This window comes from Natrix helvetica (assembly GCF_964273705.1).
Source record: "Natrix helvetica genome assembly, chromosome: 2".
NCBI lineage: Eukaryota > Metazoa > Chordata > Lepidosauria > Squamata > Natricidae > Natrix > Natrix helvetica.
In genome coordinates this window covers 74,018,530-74,042,107 of record NC_138552.1, presented here as the reverse complement: position 1 = coordinate 74,042,107, position 23,578 = coordinate 74,018,530, and the positions used below count along the sequence as shown (strand labels likewise).

The 23,578-nt window shown below is 40.0% G+C and overlaps 1 protein-coding gene across 4 annotated transcripts in view; it reads left to right on the top strand.

The window, feature by feature from the left end:
* The window catches only part of TJP2 (tight junction protein 2), a 98,348-nt gene that overhangs the window by 13,438 nt on the left and 61,332 nt on the right, over positions 1–23,578 (top strand). For 2 of the 4 annotated variants that reach the window (XM_081945744.1, XM_081945745.1), the window contains exon 2: positions 15,037–15,148. Coding sequence is in view for 1 of the 4 variants with exons in the window: in XM_081945742.1 (XP_081801868.1) it covers positions 22,071–22,133 (63 nt within the window). In the remaining 3 variants the exon portion in view is untranslated. Of the gene's footprint in view, positions 1–15,036; positions 15,149–21,563; positions 21,588–21,625; positions 22,134–23,578 lie in introns of those variants that run through there. The other 2 variants (XM_081945743.1, XM_081945742.1) reach the window with 2 other exon arrangements.

Sequence of the window (23,578 nt, the reverse complement as noted above, 5' to 3'; positions counted from 1 at the left end):
TTACAGCATTGAAGCCTCTGGTTAAGCATTTGGGATGAAAATAATACAGTGAAACCAGTGCAGATTCAATGCAGGGGCAAGTTTAGATGGGGATATAATGGCATTTCTCCTCTTGTACATTTAGGAATAGTCTGCACCCAGGCAAAACAGAATGTACCAAATCCTTTAGGAAAAATGTTCTTATTGGAAAAAGTGAATTATGTATATATTACCTATCCCTTATTAAAATAAACCTCAATGGATGTCTTCTAAATCTGTTCTATTTTCCTGATTCAACTCTATGTAGTTTCTGTTGCTATTCTTCCACTTGGTATTAATGTTTGTTGTCCTGTAGCTTTTTCTATTCTGCCTTTTGTTATTATACGCAAACTTTATGCTTTAGCTTTCTACTATTTTTTCCCCTTAGCTGTGACTTTCTTTCAGCTAGGATCTCTAAATCTGTTCCAGGATCTCGGTGTTATTGGTATTAATCCTGGTCATCATCAACCACCTCTCCCTTGGTTCAATTCTGCTGAAGTTGATCTCTGTTATCAGCTAGTTCTGTTGGGCAATGTTCCTTCTAAATTTTTTTCAGTGTGAGCGGAAAAGTATAGTGTTTGAGCAGCACATTTTCATGTCTGAGCATCTGAATTTTTTTCATAGATGTCACCCGACAACGAAATCAGTGTTATTTGAAACTCAATTCTACCATGTAAATATACATTAAGTAAAGAAATCTCCCTATACAGGTAGTCCTCAATCTACGGCCCTAATTGAGCCCAAAGTTTCTATTGCTAAGTGAGACATTTGTTAAGTGAGTTTTGCCCCATTTTACAACCTTTCTTGCTACATACAGTTAAGTGAATCACTGCGGTTAAATCAGTAACCTGGTTGTTAAGTCAATCTGACTTTCCTCCTGACTTTGCTTGGCAGAAGGTTGCAAAAGGAGACCCCAGGACACTGCAACCATCAAAAATATGAGGCAGTTGCAAAAGATCCAAATTTTGATCATGTGGCCATGGGGATGCTGCAAGGATCATAAGTGTGAAGAACAGCCCTAAGTCACTTTTTTCAGTGCTGATGTGACTTTAGTCATTAAGTGAACTGTTGTAAGTTGAGGACTACTTGTATTCAAGTTCAATGGATGACTTTCTATGGGAAAAGGATCAAAACTTCCCTCTATCCACATTTTCCATACTATGAATTACTTTATATGCTTCATACTTTCCCCCTTACTATCCAATAGTCTGCAGTGATATTAGCAAGTTATGAATAAATTACCAATTGATGTAGATTAGCAATTGGGGCACATAAAGAAACAAACAAAGAGGGGAGAGGAGGGAGGGGGAGGAAGGAAGGAAGGGACACACACACACACACAAACAAACACACACACACATAGACAGAGAGACAAAAAAGGAAAGAGAAGAAAGAGAAAAAGAAAGGTGAGAGGAGGGAGGGAGGATAAGAAAAAGAGGCAGAAAAAAGAAAGAGAGAGAAAGAGAAAGAAGAAAGGAAGGAAGAAGGAAGGAAGGAAAGAAAAAAGGAAGAAAGAAAAGAGGAGAAGGAATAGAGGCCAAAAAAGCAAACAAGGAAAAGTAGGAAAAACTTTCACTGGAAAACACTATTTTTCCATCAGCGCAAAACTTTCCTAAACAAGGTTAATTTTCCGGATTTTGAGTTTCTGGTCTAGGCGGACCAAGAAGCCTCTGTTTTCTTTTTCTTTTCGAGCAATCAAATCAAATAAAATCCAGCTCGATTCCCCCTTCCTGCGGAAAAAACCTCGAGCCCCAATGCTCCGAACGCAGAGGCTGGATTCAGACATGTGCCCACCTGGCGTGGGCTTCCATTTGCTTGCGTGGCGAGCGCCTCCCACACACCCGCATCTCAGAAGCAGAGCCAACAGCGGGGAGCCCAGCCATGGGGACTTAGCCGACAAACTGCGACGGAAGCATGCTCCGCACGTCCCGCGGAGAGTTTGCTGTTGCCGCTGCTCCCCCCCCTCAATAACTTTGATCCAGGAGGGAATGGCCTCCCTGTCAATCAGCCACGCGCCGGCGGAGGGAGCCCAATCATAACCCTAGGCAGCCACATTTCTATTGGCCAAAGGCCCGCCTTCCTCTGGGTGTGTCCAGGCACTATAATATCCCGGCCCAGCTGATAGAAGCCTCCTAGCCGCCTGCAGCTTAAAGTCCATCATGCTAAAGATCCCTGCGCGGCAGTTGGAAACTGCTGCGCTGTGTTTTGTTGCCACCTGCGCATCCGCGCACCCGCGCAGCTTAGAGGGAACATAGCTGTTGGGATGGGCTGTTTCTGGCGGGACTGTTTCAGATGCTGTATCTTCTAGACCTTTTCCATTTCAGTTTATTTAGATGAAACATTGCTACTGCTAGAGTCTAGTGCAGAAGTGGGTTCCTACCAGTTCGGACCGGTTCAGCCGAATAGGTAGTAACTTGATCTGCCACGCCCTTGAACTGGATTTTTTAAAGTACTGCGCATCCGCAGTGCGTCCCTGAGCAAACTGCAGTAGCAGCAGCTGGAACCCACCCCTGGTTCAGTGATCCACTGCCCAGGCTACCTTTACTGGCTTCTGTACCTCCTACCTGGGCTCTTCTAAGGCTTTAGACCAGTGGTTCTCAATCTTTCCAATTCCGCGACCCTTTAATACAGTTCCTCATGTTGTGGTGACCCCCAACCATAAAATTGGTGTCTCAGTTCCTAAGACCACCGAAAACATGTGTTTTCCGATGGTCTTAGGCGACCCCTGTGAAAGGGTCGTTCGACCCCCCAAAGGGGTCCCGACCCACGGGTTGAAAACCACTGCTTTAGACAATCAGGAGCCCTTTCCTGCGGAGTTGTCTTTCAATTGTGTTCACTTGCTCTGCATTGTACCCATGTGGTGACTGTGGGCTCTGTTGTTATAAGCCGCACCATGGACTCAAGCTACTCCTGGCCATCCTGCCAATTCTTCCTTTTGGCTTGGTTGCTTATTTTACTTGACAGCCCTTGGCTGCTCTACTACCTTAGGTGTTGATGCTTTCTGTTGCTTTGCTTTCCTTCTTTGAGGAAATATTTGAAAATATTTACTTTCCAATGTGTCCTGAGCCTATCTTCCATCAGTTTAGCTGATGTTCCATTGGACACCTTACAGCTTTGTGTCATCACCCCAGGCTCTTCACCTGTCAACACTGCTATCATAATGTTTGCCTTTACTAAAACCACTGTAACTTTCTGGGTTTTCTCCTTCTGTGCTACTACTAGGATGTCACCTTGGAGTTCCTGGCATCATTCTCTTTTTGTTATTGTTGTGCCTTCTTACTTTGTTTTCTTTTTTTTCACTCTTGTTTTTTCTAATTGTTTTTGAGCCTCTTAACTATCCTTTTTCTTCCTAAAATTTCTGGGACACAAGTTTCTCAAGCCTCTTTCACCCCGCCGAGGTTCTTTTTGAAGGGCTGAATTTTTTTGATCAGTAAGAACTTTTATCCAGTGAGACTTTTAATTTTTTTCCTGGGAGAAGAAGGATGCTGTCCCTTGCATTTACCTGATTCTGTCCACTTATATTTCTACTTCATGTATCAAAGGATCCATCTAGAGTTTACGTGCAATAGGCAGCCTATACAGGTAGTCCTCAATTTATAACAGTTCATTTAGTGACCATTCGAAATTACAACAGCACTGAAAAAAGTGACTTATGATTGTTTTTCACACTTATGACCATTGCAGCTTTCCCATGGTCACATGATCAAAAATATGTTTGGCAACTGACTCTTATTAATGACAGTTGCACTGTCCTGGGATCATGTGATCAGCTTTTGTGGCCTTCTGACAAGCAAAGTTAATGGGCAGTCCAGATTCACTTAGCAACCATGTTACTCACTTAACAAATGCAAAGATTCACTGAACAACTGGGGCCAGAAAAGTCATAAAATGGGGCAAACTCACTTAACAAATGTTTCACTTAGCAACATATGTTTTGGGCTCAACTGAGGACAACCTGTACATTAAATAAATAAATAAAGCAGCTTTCTGTTTCTAAGTTTTAAACAGATTTTCTGATTCTTTTGAAAAAAAAATAATGTTTTAAGATCGCATATATTTTCTGTGAGAAGAGCTTAGAATAAAATGCTTTGATGCTCTGGGATTATATCCAAATAAGCACCAGACATTATGTATAGATATCTCTCTCCCTCCCTCCCTCCCTCAGGGTAGACTACATAATGCTTCCTCCTCCAGTTTTATTCCCATAGAGTATGAGATAGGTTGAGGTAAGGATCCAAGGGAAACCAAATACGGCTTCGTGGCCACATGGGAAGCAAATGGAGTCCCTTGCGGTATTAGTAGATGCTGTCACCGGGGTGTTCAGTTGTGCCCAGTCACAACGGCCTGCTGCAGCAAGTGTAAGGTTTTGTGCAAACAAACAAAAGATGTTATTGAATGATACCATTAGGTAATGCTCCCTGTGACTGGTCCAGAGTCATCCAATATGTTTTTTTCACTGACTGTGCCCTTGAATCTGGAGCGCTGGTCTTAATCTGACACTCTAAAATTGCTACACTGCACCAGGGTATGTATAGGGGGTCAGGCATTTTGGCATTTCTTTGTCTACAATGCAAGCCAAGAAAGCTCCATTGTTTCACGGTCTCCCAAGTTGTTGCATGCAGTATAAAAGAGTCTCATACTGAAGCCAGAACAAATGTACATGTCCTCTCTTTGGCTGTTAAGGGGTCACTGGGCTGGTAATGGATTGATGATACGCTTCAGGCAGTTGAGAAAAGTATGTCATCCACCATAAATAAGGATCTTGTAGCTTAAAGAAGAGGTTGGTCTTTTTAAAAATCTACTGCCACAATCTGACAATCAGGCTGGTCAAGCTAGTATTGACCATACTATTGATTGCCAACAGAACGTGAAAATAGGTGGCTTGTGCTGCCTTGTATTGTAGCTTTAATCAAATGTACGGTATTTGGTTCATTTGCAAAATCCTTCAGGGAATCAAATTCCCCATCAGGGAATGAAATTCACAAACTACATTTTGCTACTATAAAAAGCATCATTGAAATGCAAATAGCTTGTTGATTCCAGAGAAACACACGTGTCTACAGGATGCAAACAGCTCGTTTCGGCTTTGATGTATATGGATGCATTTCAATTATGCTCCTTTAGGTGGCAGCCTTCCATTATGATGTAATTGGGATTCCTCTAAATGGGAAGCTACACACTGTGCATAAATATGTAACAGTGGCCCTTTGATCCTACTAATGAAGTATTATTAACTGCAATAATATTGTGGAAGATAAATGAGGCAAAATCTAGCCCCATGGTTTATAGAAAGGGAGGATAGTCTTTAGCCCTCCTCATGCTGTGGCATTTAAATTCTTGGATAATTAGTCACTGATTGATTTATTATGTGCCATCAAATCAGTGTCAACCTTAGTGCCTGCACAGATATATTTCTAAGAGAAACTCTGTCCTAATTTGGTCCTTCAGTTCTTCCAATAGTGCCGCTGTAACTGAGTCCATCCACTTTGCTGATGCTCGGAGTTAGGACGGTGCTGAAAAAAATGAACTTGTGACTGGTCCCCTATGCCCATTGTAGTGCCCCCGTCCCCCCCGCAGTCAGGTGAACAAAATTCCATACTGCAGCCTGCCTGAAGTTACCACGCAGGGGTGTTTCAACTGCCCCCCATCTGCCTATCTTCCCCTATCTCTGTCCTTTGGGATGCCCTGCATTCCATCACATACTTCTGCACACACTCCCTTGCCATTCCCCCACCCCCCACCCCGTTCCCTACAGATAACCTTCATCATCTTCTTCCTCCTGTTGCTGGATCAGGATCCAGTTGCTGAGTGTGGTGGAGGGTGATAGGGTGCCACACCCTGGTATGCTGAAGAGAGCTTGCCAGGCCCAGCTGGAAGGAATCAGAGGGGATAGCGAGAAATCGCCCTCTCTGTCACCAGGTCAAGCATAAACCTTAGCCCTCTCCACAATCACCCCACTAATGGCAGAGCTGTCCCAATCCCAATTGTGGTCATAGGTTTGAAGACTAGCTGTAGTTTTAGTTCCCAGAGCTCCTTAACTTTTATTATTTGGTTTAGGGCAGGGGTGTCCAAACTTGGGAACTTTAAGACTTGTGGACTTCAACTCTCAGAATTCCCCAGCCAGCCATGCTGGCTGGGGAATTCTGGGAGTTGAAGTCCACAAGTCTTAAAGTTCTCAAGTTTGGACACCCCTGGTTTAGGGGATTTGGAATCCAGCACAGTTTGGCCATCCTGCCTATGATTTTGCCACCTACAAAAACACAGTGTAACTCATGTTAAATGCCTGTTTATCCTGATTGTTGTTGTTGTTGTTCGTATGTTAGCTGTGATTACAACTGAACTTTGGTAGTTTAGTTCAATTTAATCTCTTCGGAGGTTGTTGAGGGCAAAATATAGATTAATTTCTAAAGTGGCTGCTGAGAAGATATGTGGAAAAGTCTATGGAAAACAAATCTTAGACCATCTATTCCAGCCAATAGAAAATACAGGAGTGCTTAAAACTTTGGGAACCCATTTTTCAATATTGCTACATAAACAGTATAATCTAAAAGCTTTGTTTTCAGTAACTGGTGTGTGCTCTCTTGCTTAGCCGTAACTGCAAACGAATTTTTCCAATAACTGTTCATCAATCCTGCACATGGGATTGGATGAATTTTAGGTTTGCCCTCTTTATAGAACAGCTTCATCTTAGAGATGTCGATGGGCATCCTTTCACTTCATGCCCTTCTATATCATTTCTATAGAATGAAGGCCAGGACATTATCTTGGCCATTCTTATTCATTAATTTTCTTGGTCTTTAACCATTGTTTGGCCTTATGACTTATGCCTTTTAGGCTGTAGTCTGGTTGCATGACCCACTTTCTCATTAGCTTCAGGTCATAAATAGATACTATGACTCTTTCCTATGGAATTTGCTGATACATTTCAGGGTTCGTAGTTTCATCAATGATGGCAAGATGTCCTGCTCCAGAGGGAGTAAAGCAGGTTCAAAAACCATAAGAGCAAGTGTGGAGTAGTGGTTAAGATGCTGGCTTAGAAACCAGGACAGTGAGACTTCTAAACATCCCTTCATCATAAAAGCTGGCAAGGTGACTTTGGCCAATCATTTTTCCCCAGCTCAACTCACCTTACAGGATTGTTGCTGGGGGGGGGAAATAGGAGTATTAGGTACTGTATGTTCACCACTTTGAGTTATATTTAAAAAGGTGGGATAAGAATTTAACAACAATAACACTGTCACCACTGTGCTCCATAGATGGGATAAGGTTCTAATGCTGGAAGGCAGTGTTTGTTTTTTTGCCAAATATAATACTTTACATCTAAGCCAAAAAGTTCAATTTTAGTCTCATCCATACATAGCACATCCTTCCAATAGCCTTTTGGCTATGCACATGAACTTTTGCAAACTGTAGATGGGCAGCAAAGTTCTGTTTGGACTCTTCTAGGGACCCTGCCATTCACATCATTGTTGTTCAGTGTTCTCCTAATGTTTTTGACACAGTTGTTTAATTTGTTTAGGTTTAGATCAGTGGATAATAGATCAGTGGCTATGACACTGAGCTTGTTGATCAGAAAGGTTGGCAGTTCGGTGGTTCGAATCCCTAGCACCACGTAATGGAGTGAGCTCCCGCTACTTGTCCCAGCTTCTACCAACCTAGTAGTTCGAAAGCATGTAAAAATGCAAGTAGAAAAATAGGGACCAAATTTGGTCGGAAGGTAACAGTGTTCCGTGCGCCTTCAGCGTTTAGTCATGCCGGCCACAGGACCACAGAGACATCTTCGGACAGCGCTGCCTCTTTGGCTTTGAAACGGAGATAAGCACTGCCCCCTAGAGTCGAGAACAAATAGCACATATGTGCGAGGGGAACCTTTACCTTTATGAAGAAATATTAAAAAATTAAACGGGTTCACAAAGTTTTAAACAAAATTATTATCAAAGCTTGGTCTAGTGGAAATCTGGAGACTCCCACTGTAACCATGAACTACTAGGTGACCTTGGGACAGTCTCTCCCAACTCATCTTACAGGGTTTTTTGGGGGGAAACAGGAGAAGGAAGGTATATTGGATATGTTTTCCGCCTTGAGTTATTTGTAAAAATAATAAAGGCAGGATACATACATACATATTTTAGTATTTAGTATTTTAGGCATAATACAGTTTTCCGTAGTAGCATCAATTTTAAATGCTTAATTTTAAAAGTTATAAATTTAAGTCAAAGCAATAGTATTACTTTAGACTGAAACAACTTCACTTGATTCCTGTCCTGTCTTAGAGATATTGGAATAATAATTTCAGAGTAGCTAAATGTTTACCATAAGAATTATTGCCTTCTTCAAGAGACTTCAAATGCCAACGCCCATTTTGTGCATATGTTTCAGCCGCACACCCAGGATTTAAACATACCACGTGAAAAATAGTGCAGGAGTAATTAAACATGATCATTCTACCATCAACTGGGAGGAGATGTGAATGATAAAGATTGTTGTTGAAACTTTGCTGCATTTTTAAAATTTCTACAGTACTATTCAGTGTACAGGTTTCTTTGCAGGTAATTCTTGTTTACATAAAAATGGCTCCAGGGAAGATGTGAAGCTATATTATATGCTAAATGAGAATTAAAATTCTGTGCCCAAGCATCTCAATTCCAATTAAAAATCTGCATTTGGAGTCCTACATCACAAGCAGAGGTAATTATATACATTAATAAAACTTTAGGAAAATATATCAGTTAAAGGTGTAAACATGATGTTGAATTATATTCCTTAATTATGGAATTAAATATTAAAACTGGGATTTGGCAAAGGGAATTTTTTTACACAGAGGGAAACAAATTTCATATTAAATGGAGTGTTCTTTATTGATATTCAAATGTCTTCATAGATTCAGGATTTTATTATTATTTTATTTTGAAATCCTTATTTGCAATCATGAATATGAGAAACTTTTTTTAAAAAAATATACAAATATATTCCATTACTATACTTTAGCAGATATTTCTATTATGGGTTTTTTTCCCTTCAGTTTAAGCACAGGAACTTTATGAGGAAGCTTTATTTTAATTACATTTCATTTTGGTCATCCGAATTGCTTAAGGGGTGGGCATGGTTCTCACCCACCATCTTTCCCAGGGAGATAGATTAGGATTAGATGGCTTCCATCATGGCTGAATGGATCTTGGTTTCTCCAGAACAGCCACAGCCATATTGCTTCTCTTGCTCATTCAGTCCCAGGATGATATTATAAGTGCTAAAATGAACAATGCAATTCTAAGAATTTTTTATTCAGTTCCTTATTTACATTCTGTCTTAGAAGTAAGCCAGAAAATTCCTAGACTTTTTGTAATTTGCTTTTAGCCCCTCTGTTATTAACTGTCTGTCATTGAGAAGCTGGCTGTTGTTGTACGCTAGAAATAAGACAATATGTCCTGTCATAAATATCTTGATGTATAAAGTATGAATCCTATTGATATATAAAATGAAGTATGTCTATTAACTGCGATGGCAAACCTATGGCACGTTTGGGCATGTGCGCTGTCACCAGCTGCTCTTCTGGTTTCTGATGCACTGGCCAGCTGATCTTTGCAGGCACCGGAGCATTGGAAAAGGGCCTGAAGAACAGGCAAAAATGGCCTGAAAATGACCCAAAATACACCCCAAAAGCAGGCATATGCACGCCGGCCAGCTGGTCTTCAGGTTTCTGATGCACTCCAACACACGCACATGGACGCGTTCCGGCACTCACTGCTCTATAAACTAAATAAGTTAGAAGCTGCAGCAGAGCTCTATAGCTTGGAGAAAAGTTGTTGCACAGGAAATAAATATTTGTGATAATCAGAATGAAATCCCATTGAATTCAGCCGTTCTTACTCTGAAGTAGGGTGGAACAGCATCTACTTCCATCAACACAACCTTCACAGGTATTACACTAAAACTTACCCAAACGTAGGCTTTTAATTATGCTGGTTGAGAGTTATGGAAATTGTCAAAAAAATATCTCTGAAGGGCATCATATCGGAAATGCAATCGCATTCTAATTGTGTCTGGGATGTGAGTCTACTTATGTAGGAGTAAACCCCACTTAATTTGAATGTTTTTTATCAAGCAGTCTTATCAAGAGTGGTATTGTGAATGAGTGTTAATTCTAATTTAGCGTCAGCATTATCTGGAATTCCAATAGCTGCAAGGATCCAACTCAAATGCAAGTTGCCTCCATTCAAGAATCAGAAAAAATAGCTTTGGAAAACACAAATGGGCTAGAACTTAAGATAAATGGGGAAAATATGGTGACGAATTACAGCTAGTCATTGCTTACTTGGCTGCCTTGTTTGGTGGTTATTTAAAATTACAACACTGTAAAAAAAACACCAATCCTTACATTTATGACTATTGTAGCAACATGTGATCACATGGTCACCACTCTTGTGCTTCACAACCAGCTTCCAATAAACAGGATTAATGAAAAACATGGAAGCAAAATCGCAAGTCGTCATCATGTAATGACTCATTTTATTGACCAAATGGGAAGTGACATTGTGAGTCCATCGCAGTCATGTGGTTTTCCACTTAGCAACCATGGTGCTTAGCAACGGAGTGGCTGGTCACAGTGATCACTAAGCACGGGCTTCTACACTGTGTTATTTACATCTCAAAATGATTTGTTAGTTATGCTTTTCTCTTTGAAATGAGGTCATCTGTGCTGTGAGGGTGGTTGTAACATGTTAAGGTCAGACTTTTGCACACCCAGCACTAGGCTTCAGGATACAATTCTCTGTGTCTGTCCTAAAATGGAGTAAATGGATAAATCAGTATCAAACGCAGTGCAACTTTCTTGCTCACTGGTTATACACAGGCAGGATTTCCATCCTGTGCAATGAAATGTACACTCATAAAGCCGTACAGAATTTTAGAACAAAATATTTCTTTTGAAATATCCCTGTCTGATTAAATCTTTCCTTAAAATGGAAGGTCCTTGGATTGAGAAAGCCAACAGATTGGAAAAAATATTGTCTACCAAGAAGTGATTGTAATTTAGCAACTTCAGAAAGATTGTTGTTGACGATAAAGACAAGCTGAATATTTTCAACTTCAGCTGTTCTCATATATAGGTTTTGGTTTGTTTTGGCTTGCTTATCATTTTTTATTTAAAACATACTTTGCAGTCTGTATTCCGCAGACTGTTTTAAAAATGTGTCTATAATAGCTTCAGATGGTTTTGAGACACAGAGCATGGAAAATTTATGTGGCCTGTTTCTCTTTGACTAATATAATATCTTTATATCCCTCCCTTTTCCCATACTGGAGCTCAGAGCAGCCTACTGGTCCCATAGAACTGTTTCCTTGTCAATTCTTCACTTCTTTTTAGTTCAGGGTATCCAACCTTGGCAACTTTATGATCAGTGGACTTCTACTCCCAGAATTCCCCAGCCAGCCATGCTTTCGGAGCATCTAATCTGGGAGTTGAAGTCCACTGGTCTTAAAGTTGCTAAGGTTGGACATCCTTTCTTTAAGTAATATATGGCAAATTAATGGGTCTTAATCAGAAATTCAGTAGGTTCTCTTTCCCCATTTTGAGATTCAGAGATAAAATATCTTTCCTAACTGACCTTCAGGTTATCCTGTAGACTCTGTTGTGGGAAATCCCTATTCCTTAGCTGCATTGTTCCTTCCCAAACTAATCTTAAAATATGGATTTCAGAATAAAGTACACAAGCAGGATAAGAAATCTAAAGCTTTGTGTGTGTATAGGTTAGCTGTAGATTTGTATGTAAAGTTCAGTGCCCTTCCCCAAACTTGCAGGTGGGTAAACTTGCAGATGAATTGATAGTCCTTCTGAAAGATGTAGAGCAGACTTAGATATGAGGCAGGCCATAACTGTATTTTATTTTTTTAATAGTTAATTAACCTTGGAGCAGCACATAGGTAGTGTGATCAGAACAGCACAAATATCTCTGTAGAAAACATGTTATTTTTAATGTCTTTTTTGTACCCGGGGGAGGGGCTGAAAATTAATGGAGGGTACGTTTGTTAAACTTAGCTGAACTTTTTTGTGGTCTTGACAGGGGTGGGCTGCTGGGGGTTCGCATGGGTTTGGGCGATCCTCTAGCTAAGTTTCTGCCCGATCTGGCGAACCCCCAAATGCCACCCCTCCCTCCCACCCACTCCTCCCCTCCCCTCCCAGAAGTCTCCACATGGCTTGTTCATCATGCAAGGTAAGAGCAGGGCTCTTGGGGAGGGCAAAAAACAGGCCTGTTTCCAGCCTTCGGAGAGCTTCCGGTGCCTGGGGGAAGCAGTTTTTGGCCTCCCGGAGGCTCAAGAACAACCCCCCCCCCGCTGTGGTGCAGGAAGCTGACTAGGCCACGCCCACCATGACCATGGCCACCCAGCAACGCAGCAATGAACCCGTTGCTGGAACTTTTGAAGCCCTCCCCGGGTCTTGATAAGTCCAAGCAACAAAGCCAAAAATTGCATGTCTTGAAATCAAGGTCATGGACATTGAGAGATTGCAGACTTGGAGAGTTTGGTGTATAGATGTACTGTATAAAAGGTGTATAGGATGTAATTCCTCTGGCGTTGTTAGCTTGGGGTGGAAACTAAATGCAGCCTACTAAATAAAATAGAGATACAAATATCACCATGCTTCTGATTTGTGAAATAAAGATTGCAAGCAGTAATTTATTATAGGGATGTACGTATGTGTATATACAGAACTTTCATAATTACATAAAGTTGGAAATTTCCTGGTTAACAAGCGCAGTCCAGTTCTGTTTAGGGTGTGGTGGGAAAGAATCAGAGTCATCCAGCTGGTTGTTCATAACAAGGCTATGAATAAGCAAGGGTGCTAGAAGGTGAATGATCCTTTTAATGGCACTCTATGAAATGAGTCGATGGATGGAGAAAAAACAGCCACGGAGAAAGAGAGAGAAGCCTACATACTAGGCTTCGAATTAATTAAAAGTTAGACTTAATTGACATAGCTCTACAGGAAATGCCTGTAGGTAGGGAGCTGAGGAGAAGTGGTTAGTGGGCCTGGAATTGACTGAAATCATTATATATGACCGGCTTGAATAAAGAAATTATGCTTAGAGTGTTTGCAAAGTGCCTGGTTGAACAAATATTTGGGATTATATGGCTGAGCTCAGTATGAACCAAGTTCATTTCTAGAACTTGTTTTCCAGATGAAATTTGTTCCAGAGCATATGATGTAGGCGCTCACAGCTTCCTTTCTTTAAGCCCTTGCAAAGTACTTTTCATTTGAATTAACAACTAGATTTAGGGAGGTGCCTGTTCCTCTTCTCCAAGAGTGAGCAACTTCTTCCAAGTACTATGCACAATTATGTAATGACATCGATCTGTTAAAAAAAAAAAAAAATATCCAAAATGTCACAAGATTTCAGCAATCTCACTTGCACAATTTCATGTAGTAATGGCAGTTGTGCAGGATTTTCACTTTTCTCTGTAATCTTGCAAGATCCCATATGAAAATTCTTGTGAAATGTGGTAGGCTTGTGATATTTTGCCCATTAAAAGAATTATATAATGTTTTGTTTTGTTTTTTACTTCTGAAGATACTATCTAGAGGTGTCCTGGGCGTTATATTCCTGTGTTCCATTTTCCATCACAGGGTGGCTGCATATGTGACAATACAGAAAGAAATATTCTATTGAAGAGTTGTATAAGCTAGTTTCAAGGCTGAGAATTATAAAACAGAAACCCTGGAAACTATCCATCAACAACTACCATAGCACCTGAACAGCAGAATGACCAGGAATCCAATGTATATATTCAGATTTCTCAGCTTACAATCATAATTGAGCCTAAAAATTATGTTGTTAAGATGGTTGTTAAATGAGTTTTGACCCATTTTATTAGCTTTCTTGCCACAGTTCTTATGTGAGTCACTGCGGTTGTTAAGTTAGTGTCGTTGTTAAGTGAATCTGGCTTCCCCATTAACTTTGCTTGCCAAAGGTGATCACATAGTCCTGGGACACTGCAACCATCATAAATACATGCTAGTTGCCAAGCATCCAAATTTTGATTATGTGATCATGGGAATGCTTCAACAGTAGAGTATGAAAAATGGTCATAAGTCATTATTCAGTGCCATTATTATAGTATTTATTATCAGCATAAATACTTCTTAAAACATAAAATATAAAAATGTTTGGATCAATAACTAGATTTGATCTAGTTTGTATTCTCTTCCTAGTATTGCATGTCCTTCCTTCCTTCCTTCCTTCCTTCCTTCCTTCCTTCCTTCCTTCCTTCCTTCCTTCCTTCCTTCCCATATTTCTGAATTTATTTTAACTCTAAAGCTAACAGATTTGAATGTACATGTGGATTCAAGCCTTGTTCTTTCAGTATACAGTACAGGTGATTAGAAACATTCTGACTTCCTATAATTTTATCGTGCCATGCTTCTTGACCAAATGGATCTACTGTAGTATTAGCTACTCCTACTCCAGGACATTTCAAACATTGAATTCGGACATTGGCTGAATTCATACATTACACTGAGCTACAATTTTTCAGTCTTGGTTTTTTGAATAATTCAGTGTTCTTTTTGGAGTGTTTTAAAGCCAGGGTGTGATGGACAAACAATAAAAGCTTGATTCATAGTATTTGCTAAGCCACAATGGATGGATTCTCACATCATGCTGCTCTAAAAAAAACTTGAATTGTAGCCTAGCACAATATGTGAGCCTAGTTATTTTTTCATGGGAATTTATACATATGAAGAGAGTGTATTAGTAGATCTGGTTCTAACAGACATATTTATATTGATGCATTGATTTTTTAAATTGTAGTATAAATGTGTGTCATTATCATGTATGGTATTAAACAACCAAAGAGATCTGTCAAAAAAGAGAAATGTTTTCTATATTAATTTGCTAGGCAGAATTGTGTCCTGCATAGCATAATTTAAAAGTAATTACAAATCTTTAGTTGATAATATTTCAAGCTTCACCTTGATTAATTGCATTGACAATTTACATTGTTCTTCTATTATTATTAATTTAGGGACCAGACATCAATATACCCATCTCCTTGTGAATGGGAGTCTAGCTGCAATTTGAACCCAAGGCACTTTACAGGAAGTGCATTAAGAAGACTGAAGCCAGGCCTTCCCCAGGTATGTGTTATTACATTCAGAGGTTAATACATTCAATAGTTTCAATCAACAGTCTGAAACAATAAAGAGAGCTGTAGTTCTACAATTATTATTCCAGGATCCTTTTGATTGTAAAAACTGCTCTAGAGCAGGGGTCCCCAACTCCCAAACCTCAGTCCATGGACCAGCACCGGTCCATGACATGCCAGAAAACCATGCTAACAAGTGAAGCTCCATCTGCAAGATCAAGCGGCATTTGAAACCATGCCCACTCCAGTCTGCGGAAAAACTTTTCTCCATGGAACCAGTCCCTGGTGCCCAAAAGTTGACAAATCATATCATAAAATAGCACTGTGGGCATATGTACATAATGAAGCAAATCCTTTAAAGGATTTAAGAATTTTTTTTCCCTATTTAAACAAAATCAAAGTTATCTCCGAAATTCTTATCTAAGGTACTTCTAAAGAGCAGGTAGATTTTCTATATATTTAATTTTATATATTAAAAAGTAAAATGATATATGCTTAGTTATATTCTTGATGATTTGCAGTATAAATTTTCCTTTTTGCAGGGAGAGGGCAATAGATACCGTATTTTTCGGAGTATAAAATGCACCTTTTTCCCTCAAAAAAGAGGCTGAAAATCTGGGTGCGACTTATACACTGAATACAGCATTTTTTTTGCCTTCTGAAACCCTGCCCCCTTCACCAAAATGGCCATGCATAGCTTTTAGGAGGCTTTCAGAGAGCTCCTGGGGGCTGGGGAGGGGAGAAATGAGCAAAAAAGGGCCATTTTTTGCTCTGTTTTACTCCCCCCCAGCCCCCAGGAGCTCTCTGAAAGCCTCCTAAAGGCTATGCATGCCTTTTTTTGGAAAAAAAAATGGGCCCATTTTCGCGAAAAACGGGCCATTTTTGGGAGGTTTGCAGAGTGCAAAAACTTTTTTAAAAAATTTGCCTCTTCAAAACCTTGGTGCGTCTTATATGCAGTGCGTCTTATACTCCAAAAAATACGGAAAGTGCAATGAATATAATCGAAGGTGATAGTATAAAAATCCAAAAACGCTATTCGGTGCAGTTAGTTCTTGACTTACAGCATTTAAGCCCCAAATTTCCTTGCTAAGCAAGTTACTTGTTAAATGAGTTTGACCTGTTTTACAATCTTTCTTTCTACAGTTGTTAAGTGAATCACTACAGTTGTTAAGTGACTCTGGCTTCCCCCAGTGACTTTGCTTGTCAGAAGGTTGCCAAAGATGATCAAATGGACATTGCAACTGTCATAAATACATGCTAGTTACCAAGCATCCAAAATTTGATTACCTGACCATGGGGATGCCCTAAGGTTCATAGGTGTGAAAAATGGTCATAAAACACTTTTTCAATGCTGTTGTAATTTCAAATGGTCACTAAATGCAGAGGTGGTATTCAGCAGGTTCTGACGAGTTCTGGAGAACTGTAGGTTTGAGTAATTCGGAGAACCAGTAAATACCACCTCTGACAGGTCCCATCCCCATCTATTCTCTGCCTCCCAAGTCCCAGCTGATCGGGAGGGAATGGAGATTTTACAGTATCCTTCCCCTGCCATGCCCACCAAGCCACGCCCACAGAACTGGTAGTAAAAAAATGTGAATCCCACCACTGACTAAATGAATGGCTATAAGTTGAAGACTTACCTGTATATCTGTATAGAATCCCATTGAATTCTTTAGCGTTCGGTGATCACATGGCCTTTGTGAAAAAAATGCATGGTAACAGAGTATGTTGCTGATTTATAAATCATAGCAGCTAAGCCAACATGGCCTGGTTAAATTCTGGGGCATTCATGATGCTTCATGTGAAGATTCTGCCAGGAGTTACTTTTCCCATGTTGCATCTTTCACTACAATCATGTTCGGAGTTACTTTCATTTGCCTCTGTTATCTTTAGCAAATATATGGAGGCAGAACTGAGGCTTTAACACTGGTCATCCAGTACGCATGGCTGCGTTAAGTATTTCCAGTGGGAAAGACATATTGGTAGTGACAGATAAGTTGGCTTTACTGAATTCTTTGTTATAGATGAACTTGCCAGGCACTGAAAAGAAGATTTCTTTCTCTTGATTAAACTCTCTTGAAAGTAAACATTTTGATCCATGTCATGTGCTATTTCTTTTCCTTTGAAAGCATATTTTAGAATAGGCCTAATATTTTTGGAAATTTATCAAGCTGATGCATTTGCATAAGCTGTTGTTTGTAAATTGAGAGCCAGCAGTTGAAACAAGCGTGGCTTTTCTCTTAGGTTTAATGGTGGAGTGCATCTCCATTGATTCTACATATGGCTAATGCTAGGCCAGTGCTTCTCAAATAGTGGGGCGGGCCCCCCAGGGGGGGCGCGAGGCTCCGTAAAGGGGGGCTCAGCTCAAATTATTTTATATATTTTTGTTTTGCAGGTTAAAGTTTTTTTTTTAATATTGTGTTCCTTTAAATCCTGTGCTCCTTTAAATCTTTTCTGCTACAGTTAATAAAGCTATTCTTTGTTGTAAATTGATCCACATTTCTTTCTTTTTTTATTCTCTTATACGTTAATAAGGATACAGTGTTATGCAGAGGTGTACTTATAACAATTTTATAGACAAATGATACTATTTACAGTCGCGCGGGGGGCGCGAAATGTTTTCTTCTTCCTAGGGGGGGCATGACAGAAAATAATTGAGAAGCACTGTGCTAGGCCAAGAGATTTGCAAATCTCAATGTCCTATTCTGTTTAATATGAAGATCATTGAGTTAGTAGCTGGGACCCAATCATGCGCTGGTACCCTGAAAATGAGTAAATACAAGTTTTTATTATAGGATTATTAATATCCAGGGCATTCCATCCCCGCTAAGTATGTTTCCCCCCAAAAAGCAAGTTCAGAAACTTCTAACCTTGTACATAAGAAAGAAGAAGAGATAACATTTATAATGCAATGTCACAATGAGATGTACTTCTGATTATTTGGACATGTTGAGGCAATTTTCCTGGACAGGTATTGGGAAACAAAGAAAAAATTATCAAACCTTACACCATACAGTGGATTTTAAGAGCGAATTATTGGGTAGTCCTCATCACTTTTTTTATATTACATTATTTGTGCATACTTGTAAAATTATGTTCATTGAAAAAAGAATCCAGATCAGTGGAATATAAAACCTAAACCGAAGAGAAAGGCAATCCTAAAACATTAAGTAAACATTGTTCTGGATTATATTATATTGCCTTTATATTGCTTGATCATCCAATAAAATGAAGAATTCACTGATTGGTTTTTAGAATGAATTGCGAAGTTCACATCCCATTGGCAGTTTGTAATTCATTGATGCTGCTGTCTTCCTAAGTAGGTTATAACAATAGTTTGCTTGTAAGCTGCTCTGGGTACAAAATGTTTTTAAATACAGTGCAACACAACATTGAGAACATGGGGGAGATGTTTGTCTCAAATTAAATTGATTGACCAATAAAAATGCTCTGCACTAAAAATGGAGATTTGCAATATGGAATGAGTAGTTTTATCTCTTTATTGTAGGGTGAGTTTTTTTGAAATGTTTAAAAATGAACTCTCTAGTCTGTCTCACCTGGGCCATTTTTATGAAAACAAAGGAATTATTTTTCTAAAAATTTCAATTATTTGAATAATCGGCAACAGTCCACTTTTCTTCAAAACAAAATGTAGATTTTGTTTTTGCATTTTTTTTTAAAATTCATTGGCATCTTCAAAAATGCAGGTCATATCACTTTTTAAATTTTTTTATTAAATTATATGTTTACGTTTTATTAAGCATTACAATTGCAACTATAAAAAACAAATGAAAACTTTTAAAAAGGGGTCTAAGCTGTCTCTCAAGAGAGACAAAAATATGGAAACAACTTAATTCTCAGTCACAACGCGATAAATTCATCTCTGTTGAAAGAGTTGGTGCAAATACAATTTATTCATTGTCTGCGTTTTTGGGAAAGAGAACTCATAAAATAATTTTAGAACAGCAATTTCTAATTTTCCTTATCCCTTGTCAGCGCTTCTTCTTTGCTGTTACTGGTTTAAACCAAGGTTCACATGCCATGCTAAGCCATATGTTTTATCATAGATAAACCATAGATGATCATAGATTAAAAACCTATGAAACATAATTTTCTGGCTGTGTATGAGCTCAGAGCAGGGGTGGGTTCTAGTCGGCGTTACTGCCGATTCGCTCATGTGCGCGCTTTGCATGCGCGTGCTTGATGTGCGCTATGCACACATGCAGTTCAATGGAAATTGTTCTGCGCGTGCACAGAACTCCCAAAAAATGATTATGGCGGCGACCGCAGAACCAGTTCGGAGGGCATGGTCAGCCTGGGTCGCTGCTGTTCTGTGACCCAGGCAGGCATACTAGTACTGATTCAGCCGAACCGGGCCGAACCTGAGGAACCCACCTCTGGCTCAGAGAGAACTACACAATAGTAGGAAAAAAAACTGTCTGTTGAGAAAAGGGGGACAAGAAAAAAAGCAGATAATGACATTTAACGTCCTTTGAGTGGACTAAATTTTGAATTCAAGAATATGTGGTTATGACTCAAGTGACCTCAAAGGCCTTCTCTTTAGTTGCAATTTTGTTTTAAAACTGAACAGCCTTTCCCAATCTGGAATTCCCACAGCCTTCAGTCTTACTGGCCGGCAGCTTTGAGAGCTATAGTCTCTCACTGCATCAAGATAGTGCCAATGTGGAAAAGGTATACTTTTCTATGTAATAGTTGAAGCAAGCATTTTGTGTCTGTAACTGAAACAAAACTAATCGTATATTACCATTATTAATGTTTTTATTATTATATGGATAAGCTGAGCAAAATGTATCACTTTCAAATGTATCACTTTCATCCTGTCTACCTACTACTCTTTTTATTGATTAGAATAACCTAGGAATGTAATTGTGACTATGATACAAACGAGGAACTTAAGAAAAAGCCCTGTAACATTTATTTACTTCATACAGTATTTTATTGTTTTAAAAAACATGCAATGCTTCTCAAACATTGTTACTTCTGCCAGAAGAGAACCTTTTTTTCCTTACCGACTGAGCAATTGAATAAGATCACAGCTTTTGTCTGGTTTCTATCTCTGAAAGTAAACAAGGTACTGACTTTGCAAACTGATTATTACTGGAAACATCTGAAATACCATTACACTAGGCATAGTTTTCCTTGGGGATTATTTTGCACTTCTATAAATTGTTGTTGAGGAGGTTTGCTGTAATGCCATACCAGTCTAGGAGCACCCACTACTCCTCAAAGGGAGCTGTAATCCCTACATGAGCTTCAATTACTGTTTCCTGCACTTAGGGCACTACTATTATTTAGTTTGCCTTCTCTATATTATTCATAGTTGTTTTATTTTTATTTTCTTTTTTTGCTGTTCAGAGGGGTAGGGGGGATGATGCAGAGAAATAAAAAAAATCATCTTGCCCTGCTTTTATTATTGGAAGTACATGTCGTTGCTGCCATATTCTCCTTCTCCTGGTTTTAGGACTTGAAATGTTGACAGCTTTAATTCTTGTTCTTTACACACTGGTGATCTTTATACCACCAGTTTGGACTGATGACATTCCTGTCTGATGGAAAGCTTAAGTCATTGGGGGGAAAATGTTATTCCCAACCTCACCAAGAATTTCTTTCAGAGCTTTTCATTTTTTCCTTGACAGTCTTGTCATCTCTTCTATTTTTCACTTGCTAAAACCTCTTCCAACCCAGGACCCGTGTGTCACTTTCTGTTTCCCAGGCCCAGTTTATCTACGATTTGTGAAATAATTACTCAGTAGAAGTCCTAGATTTGTCTCTGTGTGCCTTCGAGGCAATTTTTGATCCTGGGGACTAGGCAAGTCCTTGCAGTTTTCTTGGCAGGTTCCAGATTTGAGACATTATCAAAGATGAAACTTTCAGGCAACTCCATAGGAAAGCCCTGGTCCTCAATGATTAGAATTGGGCTTAAAACAGTTTAAAACACGAGATTGCAGGCCCAAGCATCATTGCACGGCAGTAAAGGCCTACTCAAGCGCATAAGAATCTGTTGTTCTGACCCTCTTCGTCCTACTTCTCTAAAACGGGCTCTTCCACGCTTCTCCTAGCCGAGCTCTGGTTTTACGCAGCAGCTTAATTTCTTCATAACACGCCCCTCCTCCATGCCCCCGTGTATGCGTCCGTGTGTGTATGCGCGTATTTGCGCGCTTTTTCTACTCTTTTTGTAACTCTTCCCTCTCCCCCCCCCCCCAATGGAAACGGAAGCGTTGGTCTTGCTGAGGCACTGAGTGGCTGCCGCGATTCCTCCCTCGCATCATGGGAGGCGTCAAGCGAACAATTAATGCCCTTACCGGTGCCCGCCCCTCAACTTCCAAGAGGGAAGACGAAATGTTGCAATGGGAGCAGCGCAGGGTTCCATCGGGAGCGAACCAATTGGCCCAGGAGGGGGGAGGGAGCAGGTCTGTATTAGCACCCAGCGCCGTTTCCTTTCCCTCGTTTTATCCTTGGCTGCTGTTCTCGGTGTCGCGGGAGCCTGTTTCACTCCCCTAGCCTGGATAGCGAGCACGGGCGTGAAGTCGGCGCCACAGGTGCGCGCGAGTTTTTTTGGGGTACCCCCCCCTCTCGGCTCGGAATGGTAGCGGCGTTATTAAAGAGTGTTACTTTGGTGTGGTAGTTGCGCTCAGCGAAGGGAACGGCTGGATATTCCGGCCGGGCGGCTTCTTAAGGTTTGTTGGGAGGATGGGATAAGGACTCCGGAGGCCAGAAGAGGAAGTTTTTGGGTTCCCAAAGAGTGCGAAACTTTTTTCGGGGTTTAAGGAAGCCCAAGAGTTGCTCAGGAATAGCAAGGCGTCCGCCGCTTTCTGAGTGTGAAAACCGGGGGAAGTAAGTGGGACGGCTGAAGTTTTACCCATAGCGGTTTCCTTCAAGGAACACTCTTGGAGATGCCGGTGAGAAGGAGCGATCGCTATCCGCCTGCTCGGTCGATGTTTTCCCCGTGGTTTAGGGTAAGTTTTAAAGCATCCTCGCCTCCCCCGTTTCCTTCCGATCTCCCCATCCTTTCTTCTCCAGCTTCAAGAGTGGCATTTACGGACTCCGTCTGAATCGGTTTAAAATGGACCCGGGGGCTTCCTTTGCTGCAAAAATGGACCTTACGTATTTTTGGTTATTGAAAACGATGGACGATGTTTAGGTGGCTAACTTAAGGCTTTTTTTGATTGACTTTCAGGATACATTGCAGGGTATATTATCTGTGATAGGTCCATAGTGCAAGAGAGATAGTTGAGTGCTTTATGTTGTAGAGTGGAACCTACATACCGGAGGTTGTTGATATTTTGCTGGTAGTGCAAACCTCCTTTTCTTTGCCCATGATTTATTTAATTGTTCACAAGGTAGATTAAGATGCTGTTTATCATCTAACACAATTGAGTGCCCTCAAGGCTACAACTCTCATCAGCCCCAGACATGAGGATTCTGAGGAAGTGTAATTCAAGATTTAGAAAGGCCCCGGGTGATAAAAGGCCAGTATAGGTGATGTTCAGGTTTTGTTCCTTTTTGACTTCTGCACAAACGCACAGGAGAGTGATTTTGCATGTTATGTTAAGACTGCATGCTTTAAACTGTGATGAACTGGGCAAACAATTGTCAAACTTCACTAATAGGACAAAGTCCACAGCACTTTTGGACATGCCAAAAAGCAACTGCACAAGTTAATGCGATATGTGCACCTATTAATGCAAACACAGTGGGGAGGGAGGGAGAATTTGGCTGAGACTTAAGTCAAACAGCACACTAAGCCAACTAAATTATTTTATGCCTTGCCCCTTGCCTGAACCCAATTGTAGCCTATGGTTTAGCAAGTTGTGCTAGCCTATCCAGTTTTGGTGGTTGTTGTTTTTTAAACTATAGTTAAACCTCCTATGACTTAATGTATTGTGCAGACATGGTGACAATAAGTGTAGTGGCTCAATAGACATTTGAAAGTACAGTATATGTTCATTTTCTGTAAAAATACAGCAATGAAGGTGGAAATAGGAGTATTCTGATAAAATCTGAAGCATGGTTTATTTCTTAGTTATAGAAGATCAATTTTTTAATAACATTTTCAGCATTAGGAGTGAATCACAAATTTGTTCAGGTAGCCTATGTAGTGAAATAATATCCTACTGTGATATACAAATTAATAGCACATTGGGAATTAAGGACAATCCTAAAAACATTTCTCAATCCCCTTAATTCATCCTTAGAATATTTTTATGACTTTGCAAGGTTGCAGAGATGATTCTTTCAAAGAAAATAAAAGGTGTTGCTTTGGAAACACTGATGCTTTTTGAAAGAAGCAAAAGTAAGAGACAGGTGTGGAAATAGCAGAAATTTTATCATTTTAAATTAAGGATAGGCTAACTAAAAAGCTAATTTTTAATAAAACATATTTTTTTAAAGCAACAAATTA